General features: G+C 59.0%; 1 protein-coding gene across 3 annotated transcripts in view; it reads right to left on the bottom strand.

Moving 5' to 3' along the window:
- Positions 1-637: 637 nt before the first annotated feature.
- Positions 638-13,321, bottom strand: part of PRKAR1B (protein kinase cAMP-dependent type I regulatory subunit beta) — an 88,816-nt gene continuing 76,132 nt past the window's right edge. For all 3 annotated transcript variants that reach the window (XM_033095948.1, XM_033095950.1, XM_033095951.1), the window contains exons 10-11: positions 2,637-2,718; positions 638-2,267 (exon numbers count right to left, since the gene is read on the bottom strand). In XM_033095948.1, the coding sequence (XP_032951839.1) occupies positions 2,095-2,267; positions 2,637-2,718 (255 nt within the window). In that variant the 3' untranslated portion in view covers positions 638-2,094. The remainder of the gene's footprint in view (positions 2,268-2,636; positions 2,719-13,321) is intronic.

Raw genomic sequence — 13,321 nt, 5'->3', positions numbered from 1 at the left:
GCCTCCGGCCCCAGTCGAGCCTTCAGATGACGCAGCCTCACCAGGGACCCGAGCCAGCACCCGCCAGCTGAGCTGCCTGGATCCTGACTCCTAGAAACTGTGAGATCACAAGTGTGTTGATTTAAGCCACCGAGACTGGGTGGTCAGTTTGCAGCAAGACAAAGGAGAGACTCTTGGCTCCAGTCCCAGTGCTGCATCCCTGAAGCCCGTCACTTGACACTTGCCCCATGCTCCCTCCCGGGGAACTGTTGGCCCTCAGCCTTTGTCTCCATCACTCCCTCAGCTCAACATACACCAGGTGCCCGCTGGGCGGCTCCCAGGTCCCCTTGGGGTCCCTCCCGTGTCTGCTGTGCTCACCATCTCAGACACAGACATGGCCACGCAGCCTGACCTGCAGCCTGAGCGGCCCTTCCAGGCCCAGGAGGTGCTGTGCTGAGGTCCACACAAAGCAGAGCCACATTGTCACCTGGGTGGCCACCAGCCACGTGTCACTGAGCACCTGACATGTGCACATTGAGACGAGCCCGTGATTTGCATATGACAAAGTCACATGACATGAAAGGTATGATTTCTACGACTCAGTACCAGAAAAGCGTAACATCTCTCATTAACTATGTCTGTATTGATAACTTGTTGAAACGGGAATATTTTGGACTGGGTTAAACAAACCTATTAGTAAATGAGTTTCTGCACAGACCGCCAGTGCAGGGGCTGGGGAGGGGGGAAGTTAGAGTTTAATGGGGACAGAGTTTCAGTCTGGGACGATGGTGGCGATGGCAGTGTGACTGCCTAATGCCCCTGAAATGGACACTTAAAAATGGTGGAAATGGTAAGTTTTATGTCATTAATATTTTACCACAATAAAAACAAAAGAGAAAAAGCTTCCATGAACGCTTTCAGATCACAATGCCCAGTCGGGAGGCACTTCATTGCCCATTTAATGGCACATGCAGCACTGAGATCATCACGATAAATGGGGGAGTACACATCACAGAAGCATCCACAGGCCGCAGGGGTCCCCTGCCCAGGCAGCAGCCCAGGCAGGTGCCAGCTCGCGTCAAGGGCACGATTTCAGGTCACCGGAAGCCACCATGTGGCCCACGCCTGCCGGTCATTGAAGGTACTTGGACAGGATTCAACTGACAGACGACTTGGGTGTATGGGGCGCAGGCCGCCTGCTTAAGGGAGACATGTGTGCCGGAGGGTGACACACAGGGGACTCTGGTGCCAGCGCATGTCTGACAGAATCCCTCCTCTATGCCCTCCCTCACCAGGCCTCCCAGAAGCCAGTCACCTGACCCCGAGAGAACAGCACTCACGGGGTCTCAGGGAGCTCCAGCCTCACATGGCACCCGCTTCCTGTCCTGGGTGTCTCGGCCCAGTGAGGGTGAGGGGGGAATCTGTCTGGCAAACTGGCCAGTGTCCCCGACCACCCGACAGGGACTGTAAGCCATGCAGGGTCACCTGAAGCTGGAGTCAGGGCCTGACGAGGGACTTGCCCCTCTCTGAGACCACGATCGGCTTGTCATCCAGAGGCTCTCCCAAGCCTAGCACCTTCCACAGGGCCGTGTGAGGGAGGGCCTGTGGGACACCCCCTTGGACAGCCCCGCCCCACGTTAGACTCCAGACCTGGGAACCTGCCATCCCAGAGCCCTGGGTCTGGGCCGCTGCCTGGCCAGCCTCCAGAGAGGAGGTTACAGAGTGTGTGGCCCTCATCCTTCCCTCGGCTCCAGCAGGACCCAGCCAGCCCACGGACAGGGCCACCTGGACTCCCCTAGTCTGGCCCCTCAGCTGCGGGTGGGCAAACGCTGTTATCCCCCAGAAGACTTGGGCAGAGGGAGCAGTGCCCTGAAAGGAGCCCAAAGGGACGGAGGGAAGCAGGGAAGAGGGGGGTGGGGAGAGGTGAGCAGGGCCTCCTGGGCCTCCCTTTGCCCCTTTGTGTTGAAATGCACATGTGACTATTTAATTCCAAATGTGAGAACGGAGGGAGGGGCAGTCCCCACGCTGCTGGGATACCAGCCCCCACTCCACGGCCTCAGGGACACAGAGGAGCAGCCGGCACACAGGGGGCGGGCGGGCGGCGGGGCCGGCGGCTCAGACGGTCAGGGAGATGAAGCTGTTGTAACGTTGGATGTTCCTCTTCAGGATCTCGGAGCAGGGGCCCAGCACGCGTTCGAAGCGGGGCCGGTCCAGCTTGACACACTTGAGGGGCCCCCGGGCCACCACAGTGGCCGCCCGGGGCCGGTTCAGCAGCAGCGCGATCTCCCCTGGGGGTGAGACAGAGTGGCCGGTCAGGGGCCTGGCCTGGGGGCAGGGCGGCCAGATTTAGGGAAAGCAGCCAAACCCCAGGACACTCACTCAGCCCTGATTCCAATGAAGGAGCAGACGTTTGGTATAAGTGTGACGCGTGGGGGACATTCACACGAATGCCACTCCTTGTCAAAATGACATTCGAATTTAGCATCCTGTCTGTGACCCGGGTGCAGCAGGGAGGTCCTGCCCGCCTTGGGGCAGCCGCAGGCCAGGACCCAGGGCTCAGTGGAGGCCTCGTGCCAGGCTCGGCCGCCCCTTCCTCAGGCCCCTGCAGGGAGCCCAGAAAACTGGCCGGGCCGCGTGCGGGAGGGGCCCCCACTCACCGAAGTAGTCGGAGGGCCCAAGGCGCCCGACCTCCACGTACTCCTCGTTGGGGGACCGGCGCTGGAGGACGGAGGCTGTGCCCTGCAGATGCCAAGGGGACACGTGAGGTCAACCACGAGGGGCTCCCCGTGAGGGGCGCTGCCCGAATGCCCCTCCTGCCGGCTCCCTTCCACGTGCCCCCCTAAAACTAAATCCCCATTTTTCTCCTTGTGGATGGAGGGCGTGGGGTCACAGAGCCCACCATCGTCCCCGCTCCGTTGTCCTCGGTGGAAGCTCGCGTGCCGGTGGGTGGCAGCAGGGAGAATCTAGCTGCTCCCAGCCGACCTTGGCGAGCTCTCAAGGACTGGGCGTGAGTCCAGCACTGGAGAGGGGAGAGCGGGTCTCAGGGTCACACCCCCCAAGCGATGTGGCCCCTCCCAACCCCAACAGGGGGCACCTGCAGACCTTGCCCGGATCAATGATTAACTGCAGGCTGTGGGGACGAGGCAGAGCCCGGAATGCGTGACACACAGAAGTCCCCACTCTCGGTGGCGGGATGGCAGGCGGACAGCCTGGGGCATGCGTGTCCGGAGGCGAGGACATTGGTTTCCAGGGGGCTCCAACCGCAGGCCCCCTTGCTTGCCGTGTAACTGGGGCAAGTCCCCTGCTTGGGGGCCTGAGACTGTGCATCGCCGTAGCAGGGCCCTTTCTGTCACCTCAGCTGGCGTGAAGATTAAGAGCGAGGCCTTATAAACGGCCACACCTCCCTGGTGTCCACCATGGGCACTCAGCAGCTGAGGCCCCACGCGTCTGGTCGCAAGTGCCTCTCAGATGGGTCACAGCTCTGCATCCCGCCTTTTCCGGCTGCCGAGTCCACTTCACAGCTGAGGACATGGAGGCCTGGGGGTGGGGGGCGCTGCTGTGAAACCGGCTCCACCTGCCCCCCAGGCACCCAGGGCCTCAGCCACTCGGCCTCCGGCTGCCCTTTTGGCACCAGCGAGCATGATCTGCTTCAGGGTGGGCTCAGCTCACCGAGTCGGGTTAATGTGTAATGCCCACCGCGCCACGGTCTGGGAGACGCAGGTCAGGAGACCCCATTGGTGCCCTCTTTGGGTTCCTCCAGCTGGCCCGCTCTGGCCATCCAGGGTGTTTGTGGAGTCGCTGATGGCTGGAGCAGGACTTATAAACAGTAAGGGCTCCTCCAAGCTGAGTGTCACCATTGGGCAGACAGGGAGTGCTCCCTCAGGCTGGAGGGCACATGTCCCTCCCTGAGTCCCAGAGAGGAGCAGGGTCCTGGTCACAGTGGAGGACTCACAGTCACCCAGCCACACTTTCCCCAGGAGAGACCAGGCCCTCCGGAAACGAGAGCCGCAGGGACAGGCGTGATGCCCCTACCACCGACCTCCTGTCTTCCCCCTTTTTATTGATGACGGATATAATTTACATGCCTTTCTTCCCATTTCAGACAAGTTTCCACTTGACAGTGGGATGCTGTCCTCTGGCAGAAGCCCCGAGCTCCCTGCTTCACACATTCACTCGACAGAGAGCGTCTGGCTGAAATGTGTGGCCAGACACTTGAGCCCCAAACAACGGGAAACCCGACTAGAGGTGGCTAAAGGCTACGGAGGCAGGCAGCCCCGTCGTATGACGTGTGGGACAGAGCCAGGCCCACCACTCATCAAGTCTCATTCTCTCAGCCGCACTGCTGTGGGGCTCCTTGTCCCAGGGCCTTAGGCTGTCCCCCTGACGCTCCATCCCTGACAAGACCACTCTGCCTGCTGGTCATCAGCACAACGCCGAGCCTGATGGCAGAACCAAGTCCCCATGACACAGGCAGCAGGCATGACCACCACGTTCCCTGAATTTCCAGGATGGCGAAACCACCCCCAGTCGTGGAAATGAGCCTCCTGTCCACGCTGTGTGTCCCAGACGGCCGTGGAGACAGCACAGACATCCTCAGGGGACTGACTGTGAGCTGGAATTCTGGCGGCTGGAAAAACACATTGCTGAAACTCCACACCATATCCCTCCAATTTCTCACTTACTGATTCTAACCCAACTCTAAAAATAAAGCAGGTCATTACCCACAGAAGTGGCCTGCGAGGTCATAAGAAGAAGGTTGCTACTGGCAGGATTAGAAACAACCCATTTTCCTGTCGACTTCAGGTTTTTAAATTTTTTTCTACAAAATCAAAAACCAAAATCGACTGTCTCGTTTTCTCAAATGGGGAAGTGTGACTTTGATGAGAAGCAAGCAATCCAGGGCACAAGGGGAGGGCTCACAGGGGTGGGGTCTCTGGGACCTTTGTTCCCTGGCACGGCTCTAGCCTGGCACTGAGCCAAGGGAGGCCTTGGGCAGAGGGGTCCCTGACTGGGTCACTCAGGGGACAGAGCTGGGCGAGACGGTGTCCACAGATGAGTGCCGCCGGCCTCACCAGGGCTTTTCACACATCTGCGTAGGTCAGGTTTCCCTTACTCGCCAGTGCTAGGCGTTGCCCAGGGCTGGCATGACAGTGGAGAGCCAGGCGGGCACCAGCTGCCGGCCTGGAGTCAACAGCCTGGTGGGCAACGGACACAGTCAGTTCCAACAGGAGCTGAGGGCAGTGGCTGGTCCCCCACGCCTGGCACAGCCCTGGCAGGTGCAGTGGCCTCGGACGACCCCCGCAGGGCACGAGAGTCGGCATCCCTGAGCGGCCTGCCACTCATCACAGCCCAGGCTGGAAACGGCCCCCACACACCCACAGGGCGGGCCAGGACATCACAGGGCAGAAAGGCTGGACCCTGAGCCAAGAGCGGCCCTGGGCTGACAGGCCACACAAACGAGCATGCACTCTGATCCCATTAAATGAAGGTCTAGAAGAGGAAGAACTTACTAAGTAAGTACATTTTAAAAGCAACTTAATATCACAGCCGTAAGTGAAAACTGGTATAACTTTCCATAAATTAAAAGGCAACTGAAAAGATGAACGCAAGGAAGCAGGTGCTGGAAAGGTGCTGAGGACGCACCCGCTCCGACCAGAGGCGTCCTCGTGACAGGACGGAACACCTGACAGCGACACAGAAGAGGGGGCGCCTGTCCACAGTCTGGACGGCACCTCCCCACGGTCTCCTGAGCTGAGCCAGAGTCCTGCACTCCCGCCCGAGCTTCCGTGTCCTGAGCTGCAAAATGGGTGCGATACCCATCCATCTGACAGTGCTGGGTGAGGTCACGGACCCTGGCTTCAGAAACAGTCACGCGCACATCAGATGTGACAGACTGTCATGAGGACACAGATACGTGAGTCAACTTGCAGAGTGATGGGACACGAAGTGGTGCTTCCCAGGGCTGCAGTGCTCACGGGAAAGTCCCACCCTAGACACCCCTCAGACCTGCAAAGCTACGTCTGTACCCACTTTGCCTTTACGTCTTACGTGAACGCATCGTTTGCCAGTGTCTTTCCGTACTGAAGCAGAAGCAGACTCTACACGCATGCACACACATGCACACTACACGCATATGCATATAGGATTAAGCAGCCTTTGCTCACAAACACCTCCCAGGTAACTGTGACTTCTTCTGAATAAACGAGCTGCGTGTGTACATTTTGAGACTCAATCGCTGTGACGAAAGCACCTCCTCCACGTGGCAGCCCCTCCCCCAGCTCACTCTGTCCCAGACGTGGCACTTCTCCAACCGGCTCCGTGGTGGCTCCACGTTTGGGGCCCAGTGGAGCTGCCTCTCGTTTGTTTGCTTTGGGGGCTGCACCGTCCCCACCACCGCTGCTGTGCACATTGGTCACGTGCTCTGGGCCACAAACTGTCCTCAGAACAACTGCAAAAACACACTTGGTTGGTGAGCAGCCTGAGGCCGTTTTCGTGCCAGCGTTTAATGGACCATCCATGAGGTCGGGCCTTGGCGAGGATTCAAACTGCGGCTTCCGTGGGAAAACAACACAAGTGGCATGGCTCTGGCGCCAGGGCCCGGAGGATGGGAACAGGTGGCACCGGGATGCCAGGCGGCAGAGGCCCTGCTGCATGGGGGTGCCCTTGCGAACCCAGCGACTGTGCAGGCTCTCTCTGGGACCAGACAGGGCTCACCGTGGGGACGTACCAGGGACTGCTGTGGGCGGGGACAGGCTCCCCTCTGGGTGAGATGGGGGAGCAGGGCCTGGGGGCTCCATGGGGGTCAGGCGTGTGTCTCCCCCAGAAGACTGTTCTGGAAGCTGGGAAGCCAACACCAATCCTGGTCGTGCTTCTGATTTGTCCCTCAGACCCAAAGGAGGATGATGGCTGCAGGTGTAGCTACGCCAGCTGCCCCCGCCCTGAGGCCCCCAGGACAAGGCTGCCCCTGCAGAGCTGGGCATGTCAGTCCCACTGACCAGGCCCGAGGCCATGCAGGGCATCCGCCTTCTCGGGCATCCCCTCCTTCTGCTCGGGGCAAGTCCCCTGCTTAGACAGGTCAAAGACACTGCTCTGACTGCAGTAACTGAGCGGGAGGTGAAAGACACCCACAGCGGGCAAACTGATTGATTTTTAATCTCGCCTGGATTGCTGTTTAAAATTGATCTGGCCGTCAAGGGCAGTTCTGAAGTGTCTGCAGCACACGGCAGGTGGACAGGGTTCCTGGGTCTGGCATCACCATGCTGCCTGGGCATCGTGGGCACTGCCAGGTGGGACCTCAGCTCTGGTTCTGTTGAGCGGCTGTGGACACGGACCCTGGCTTCTCCCAGCCTCAGTTTCCCCACTGTCAAATAAAACACCATTGTCCTGACCTCCCAGGTTCTGGCCAGATTCAGGTGACATGACGGGCGTGGCACTGCTGGGACACTGTGCGTGGCGTGACGACCAAGGGGCTGGTGTTCTCTGGATTCTGGGGCACTTCTCGGTGCATTTTCTCATTAGTAAACTGGGAGGATAACGGTCACCGCCTCAGGGGCTCAGGGTCAAATGGGCTCAATATGGAAACAGTGACACAGGGTGATGCTCAGACCTGTTCATGGTTGTCGTCACCCACGTTATTAGCAGATCAAAAAGGGGGCTTGCGTGGATAAACACAACACAGATGGTATTCCAGTGGGATATTACTCAGCCCTGAAAAGGAAGATCTGACACCTGCTTCAGTGTGGATGGCCCTGAGGACGCTGTGCTGATGAAACCAGGACACACACTGTGATCCCCCCTTACACAAAGTCAGATTCATAGAAACAGGAAGTAGACGGTGGTGCCAGGAGATGGGGGAGGGGAGGAGAGTGAGTGTTTCATGGGGACAGACTCTCAGTTTGGGAAATGGAAAGAGTTATGGGGTCGGATAGCGGTGACGGATGCACAACTCCTGTGGACGTGCTTCAAGCCACTGAACCGTCCACTTAAAACAGTTAAAAACATTGTTATGTACGTTTGACCACAATTAAAAACATAGAAATTGTTTTTAAAAGGGCCTGGCTATTGAAACCCCAGCTGGCCCTCTGCCCATCCTTGCAGTCTCACAGGGCAGACTGCCCTTAGGGTCATGTTTGGGGCTCCCCTCTGTGCAGGGCAAGGCCCCGCGACACCCCCACGCCCCTCCTGCCTCTGTCCTGAAGTGCTCATGGCGCAGTGACCTCATTGCAAGCCCCCTACCAGGAGCCTTTCCCCGAGCTCCCCCAGAAGTCAACCCCAGGGAGGGGTACCACAGCTGTGCGCCGATACCACCCGGGGGCACATCTGTCAGTCCCACCGAGGCCAATGACGCCTGGGGTGGGCCTTGGTCCTGGCTGGTGGTGGGGTGGGGGTGCTGACACCCCTGTAAATTGGTTCGTCCAGAACGGTGCATCTGTTAGGATTTCCTGGCCAAACATCCGTCCTTGTGACAATGGCCTTGGCACGCCCTGTGGTGCCAGGAATTGTGGGGCGACAGCAGGGCCTCGGGTCCAGCAGGGTCCCGTATCTGTGTGTCTGCGCCACCTGCACCACCAGAAGCAGGACTCGGACACGGTGAAAATGGGAACACAGGCCTCCTTCGGCTCTGTGGGCTGGGGGCTGTGTCTTTCATACTTTGGGGGAATGTGTTACACTTTTATGCTTCTTTCATTAATAAAAAAAAGTCAGAAAGAAGCCATCAGAGGGATCCAGAGTGTCGGGGACGGAGCGAGTGGCTCTACCCTTTTCTGGAGAGACTCCCATGTCACTGGTCTTATCCCAGCAAATGACATTTTACTTGCATAATTAAAAAAAAATTTTAAGGCTCTCATCTCAAAACATAGAAGCCCTGAACTCCGGGCTGGCTGTGAGCACCAGCCCCGGGTCCTGCCACCTCGGGGACTCATCCATGGAAGGTTCTGGGGGAACAGAAGCCAAGGAATCCGAGTCCCACGAATGTGCTTCATCGGAAAGGCAACATGAGACACCATGTGTGGGGGTCAGTGACCCTGCAATGAGGTCACTGCAGAGCCCAGCAGTGCCCAACTCAGCTGCACTCAGAGCTGTCCTTATCCTCATCTGCCCACATCACGCCCACAGAAAGGGTGGCCAGGTGTGCACAAGCCTGGGGGCCTATAGCAGAAGTCTCAGAGGGGCAGGCTGCCTCCCAGTCCCCAGATGACAAGGCCGTCCTTTGACGAGAAGAAAGCTAAGAGCCCGGAGCCCCTCAATCTCCTGTGACCCTCAGTGGACATGAGAACCGCCTTGGACACAGCCTGGGAAGTTAGGAGCAAGCGGCCTCTCCAGAGGAGCGGGGGACACCCAGGCAGTAAGCAGACAGCAGGCGCGACTGAGCTCAGACCCTCTGAGACTCAGCGGTCTCGTTCCCTGGAATTTACCCGAAGGACCTGAAAACACATGTTCACACAAAACCCGCTCACGGATGTTTACAGCAGCTTTCTTCGTAATTGCCCAAACTTGGAAACTACGGCGGTGTCTTCAGTGGGTGATGGATAAGCAAACTGGTCCATTCAGACGAAGAAATATTATTCAGTGATTAAAAGAAATGAGCTGTCAGCCAGGAAAAGACCCGGGGGAGCCTTACATGCATGTCGCTAAGTGAAAGGCGCCCCTCTGAGAAGGCTGCATGCTGTGTGATCCCAGCTCTGTGGCATCCTGGGAAGGGCAGAACTGTGGGGACAGTACAAGATCAGGAGCTGCCAGAACCTGCAGGAGGGCGGGGTGAGCACGGGGAGCACTGCAGGAGAGCGCTTAGGGCAGTGTCCCCACCGTGTGACATAATGTGGACACGTCACACACATCTGTTCACCCCCACAGAACGTGCAACCTCATGAGTGACCCTAATGTCACCTGGCAGCTCTGGGCAATAATTGTCACTGCAGCTTCGTCAGTTGTGACCATGTTCCATCTGGTGGGGATGGTGACGGGGGCTGTGCATGTGGAGTGGGGGGACACAGGGCACCTCTGCACCTTCCCCTCAATTTTACTGTGAACCCGGAACGGCCCTAAAAAATAAAGTCTTAAAAAAAAGAACTCCTGGGGGACCCTGCTATGTCCCCTGGCCAGGGCCCCCGAGCCATGGCCATCCTAACAGCTCAGGGGGCCCTGGCCAGGAGACGGCTGACGCAGGGTGGCTCCTGGCCCGGCCAGGCAGTCTGGAAAAGTGCTTCTCCCAGCTTGGCCCAGACGGAACGTTGGTGCTGTTTTGCTGGATCGAGACTGTCACCCTTCGGCGCTGACCCACGGCCAGCGAACTGTGCTCCACGCGCTCCTGCATTGGAAGGCCTGGCACCAACCACGCAAACCCCACAGTAACTACCGGGCACAGTCCAGCACCAGGCTTGAGCCTTGCACAAGTTGAGCGGCTCAGGCACCTCCTGGCAGGGCCATGTGGCCCGAGGACAGGAGCAAACCCTCAGGCCTCCAGGAGGCTCCGTAGGGGGCAGTGCGTGCAGCCCATTTAGCTCACTGGAGAAGCTGGTGCCAGCTGGGCGAGATGCACCTGCCGTATGGGTCACAACGCAAACTAACGTCATTGTTGTCCCAAGGCCCAGGGTGCTGGGGTGCAGCCGGCTCCCCTCCCGCCCAGGTCTGCACGGCTCCCACCACACCTGGGTGCCCTGCCCTCCCACCTCCACCTGGAAAACTTCCATCCGTCTGTCAATGCTCAGCCCCACCTGCCCACCCACATTTTCCCCATCGGTCAGGACAGTCCCTGCTCCCTCCCGGGTCCACATCAGGGGCCCTGCCTTTCTGCTTTGGCCTGGCCCCTTCCCCACGTGGGACCCAGGTGGGTCTCTGGAAAGTGGATCAGACGATTTCCGTCCTCTGCAAATAAACAGCAAACCGTCCATGGCGGCCATCGCTCCCCACCCGACAGTAGTGCACAGTGGGGCCGCGGCAGGTGCTGAGTCCCAAATGACTCTGAGCAAAGGGGGGACACGGGCCTGGGGGCCGGGTGTTCTCCTGCCTAAAAGTTGCTGAGACGATGGTGACAATGGTGCATTGTGAACCCCCCACTTCTGACGGCTGAAGGGGAAGCAGCAGACCTGTGATGAGAGGGACAGTTCCCGGGCCAAAGGCGGGTCTGAAATGTGTTGTTGTGGACACTCACATCCTTGTTGAGAGGAGATAAACCCAATCTAGCGTTTCCATGGTGATGGCTCCCAGCTGGAACTTTACTCTCCAGATTCTGTGGGAACCAGCTCGCAGGGCCCAGCTGTCACCAGGCCGCGTGGAGGTTCTGGTGGGCACAGAAATGGGGCCACACAGGCCACATGGAGGAGCGCAGCAGAGGGGCTGAGACACAGACCTGCGTCCCCCTACCCCGCTGCCCATCCCTCTTCCCAAGGTTTCCTGGACAGTGTGGTCCTGACGTCCATTCTGATGGGCTCTGAACAGACGGGCACACTGCACTCCTCACAGGACCTGCTGCGTCCTCGACACATTCTGTCCCCAAACGCCCTCTCCCTTTGTGCAGGGGTCCCCGCGGGCAGGGGCTGCCCCCGCCAGGCTGTTCCACACTGGGGCTTTGGGTGGGGAGGAGAACCAGCTCCCAGAACCACATCTCCCAGCAGAGTTGCACAGGGCACGAGCGGGCTCCCCGCTGACGTCCACCCAAGGGAAAGCAGAGGGGACAGAGGGAGATCCCCTGCAGAAGGTGGGGTGCAGTGAGAAAGGGGCGAAGGGGGAGCTCCACAATCTCACTCCCCGAAATGAGGCCTCAAGCAGAAGTATGTCTGCCCGGCCACGGCAAAGATCACAACACTGTGTGCTTGAGAGATCGCCTCGGGGGAGAAGCGACGTGATGAGCACGGCCAAAACACGCAGGGACACTCGGCCCGTCCCCACAGGAGGAGAGGACGGCCTGGTCCCTAAGGCCCAACATGTCTTTTCCACTCGTGGCCTCGAGGAAAAGAGAAAAGGCAGGCCCGAGCCTGTGTCGTCACGGAGGCGCCAGCACATGCAGCCCTGAGCCCAGTGCCCAGACCCAGAGAGCTGACTGTGCCCTGGGCGGTACACCGCTATCCCGCAGGCAGGGTCCCGCACACCCACCTGCATGGCAACCTGACTATTCCGGAAGCATCAGGAGGCAGGTGTATCAGTCAGGATTCTCCAGAGAAGCAAAAGCAGTGGATGGGTGTGTGGAGGGGGGTTAGGGAACGGCACCCACAACAGGGGCTGCAAGTCCAAAACCTGCGGGGGAGCCGGTGGGGCAGAGTGGACAGGACTCAGTCCCAAGGCCGTCTGCAGGCAGAACCCCTCTTCCCAGGGGGGAGCCTCAGTCGTCCTTCTGTTGAGGAAAGACTTTCACTGCTTGTGCAAGGCCCACCCACACCGTGGGGAGGGAAATTCACTCAAAGTCCAAAACATCTGGGAAACCCCTGCACAGACACACCCGGGCTGGCGTTTGATAACACACCTGGTGCCGTGGGCTGGTCATGTTGACCCATAAACTTAACTCTCACAGCAGGTAACCTGGGGCCAGCTGAATTCACAAGCATCCTAAGTGCTCGGGGTGAATCGGGTATTAAAACATACAGGTGCACAGTTAGCTTTTTAAAAGAAACCTTGAACCAGAGTGGCCCTCGTGCCACAACACTTTCTGCAGCCTCTGCAGGGCGTAAGGCGTCACCACTCCTCCGCGTGTACTGACATATGGGGCATCAGGTTGGCACTGAGGTTAGAAGTTTGGAACCCACGTTGGCCCCTGGACGGGGCGTGCCAGCCTTAAAACATACATGGTGACACTAACTCCTCCTGCTTGTCATTCAGACACACCGGGCGGCAGTGGCCCCATGTGATGGGTATCCTTACGGGTCATGTCTCCAGCCCCGACCACAGCCTCATAGCCGCCGGCATCAGGCAGCACCAAAGGAACAGGGCTGGCCTTGCAAGTCTGTTTCACAGGTGGCCAGTGGGCCGTGCCTGGCCACACGGGAAGCTGTGGCTCGAGGCTGCATCGCGGTTCTGAGAGTACCCCCTTGACTCACCAAATTTGGTTGGTCACAGAGGAAAAGGGAAACAATCCAAGTTGCCGAGGAGACCGCGTCAGGCACACTGGACACGCTGTGGAGTTAACGACACCCACCCAGAGCCTGGACGTGAACCCACCACCCCACACACTATGCCTCGGTCACGGGCTGGGGGTGGACACGCCTGCCACAGAGCCGAGCCTGTCCAGAAGCCAGTGCTGCTCACGTCACCGAGTCGCTCACCAGGCTGCTCTCAGCAATCAGCTTGCGAGGATGGCGGCAGCAGGGGCTCCCGGAGAACAAGCGGCCACGGCCCGGCCCAGGCCCCCTCT

This window comes from Rhinolophus ferrumequinum, chromosome 24 (genome assembly GCF_004115265.2).
Source record: "Rhinolophus ferrumequinum isolate MPI-CBG mRhiFer1 chromosome 24, mRhiFer1_v1.p, whole genome shotgun sequence".
In the NCBI taxonomy this organism is placed as follows: Eukaryota; Metazoa; Chordata; class Mammalia; order Chiroptera; family Rhinolophidae; genus Rhinolophus; species Rhinolophus ferrumequinum.
The sequence above is the reverse complement of the archived record's forward strand: the minus strand, read 5'-3'. Positions and strand labels throughout refer to the sequence as shown.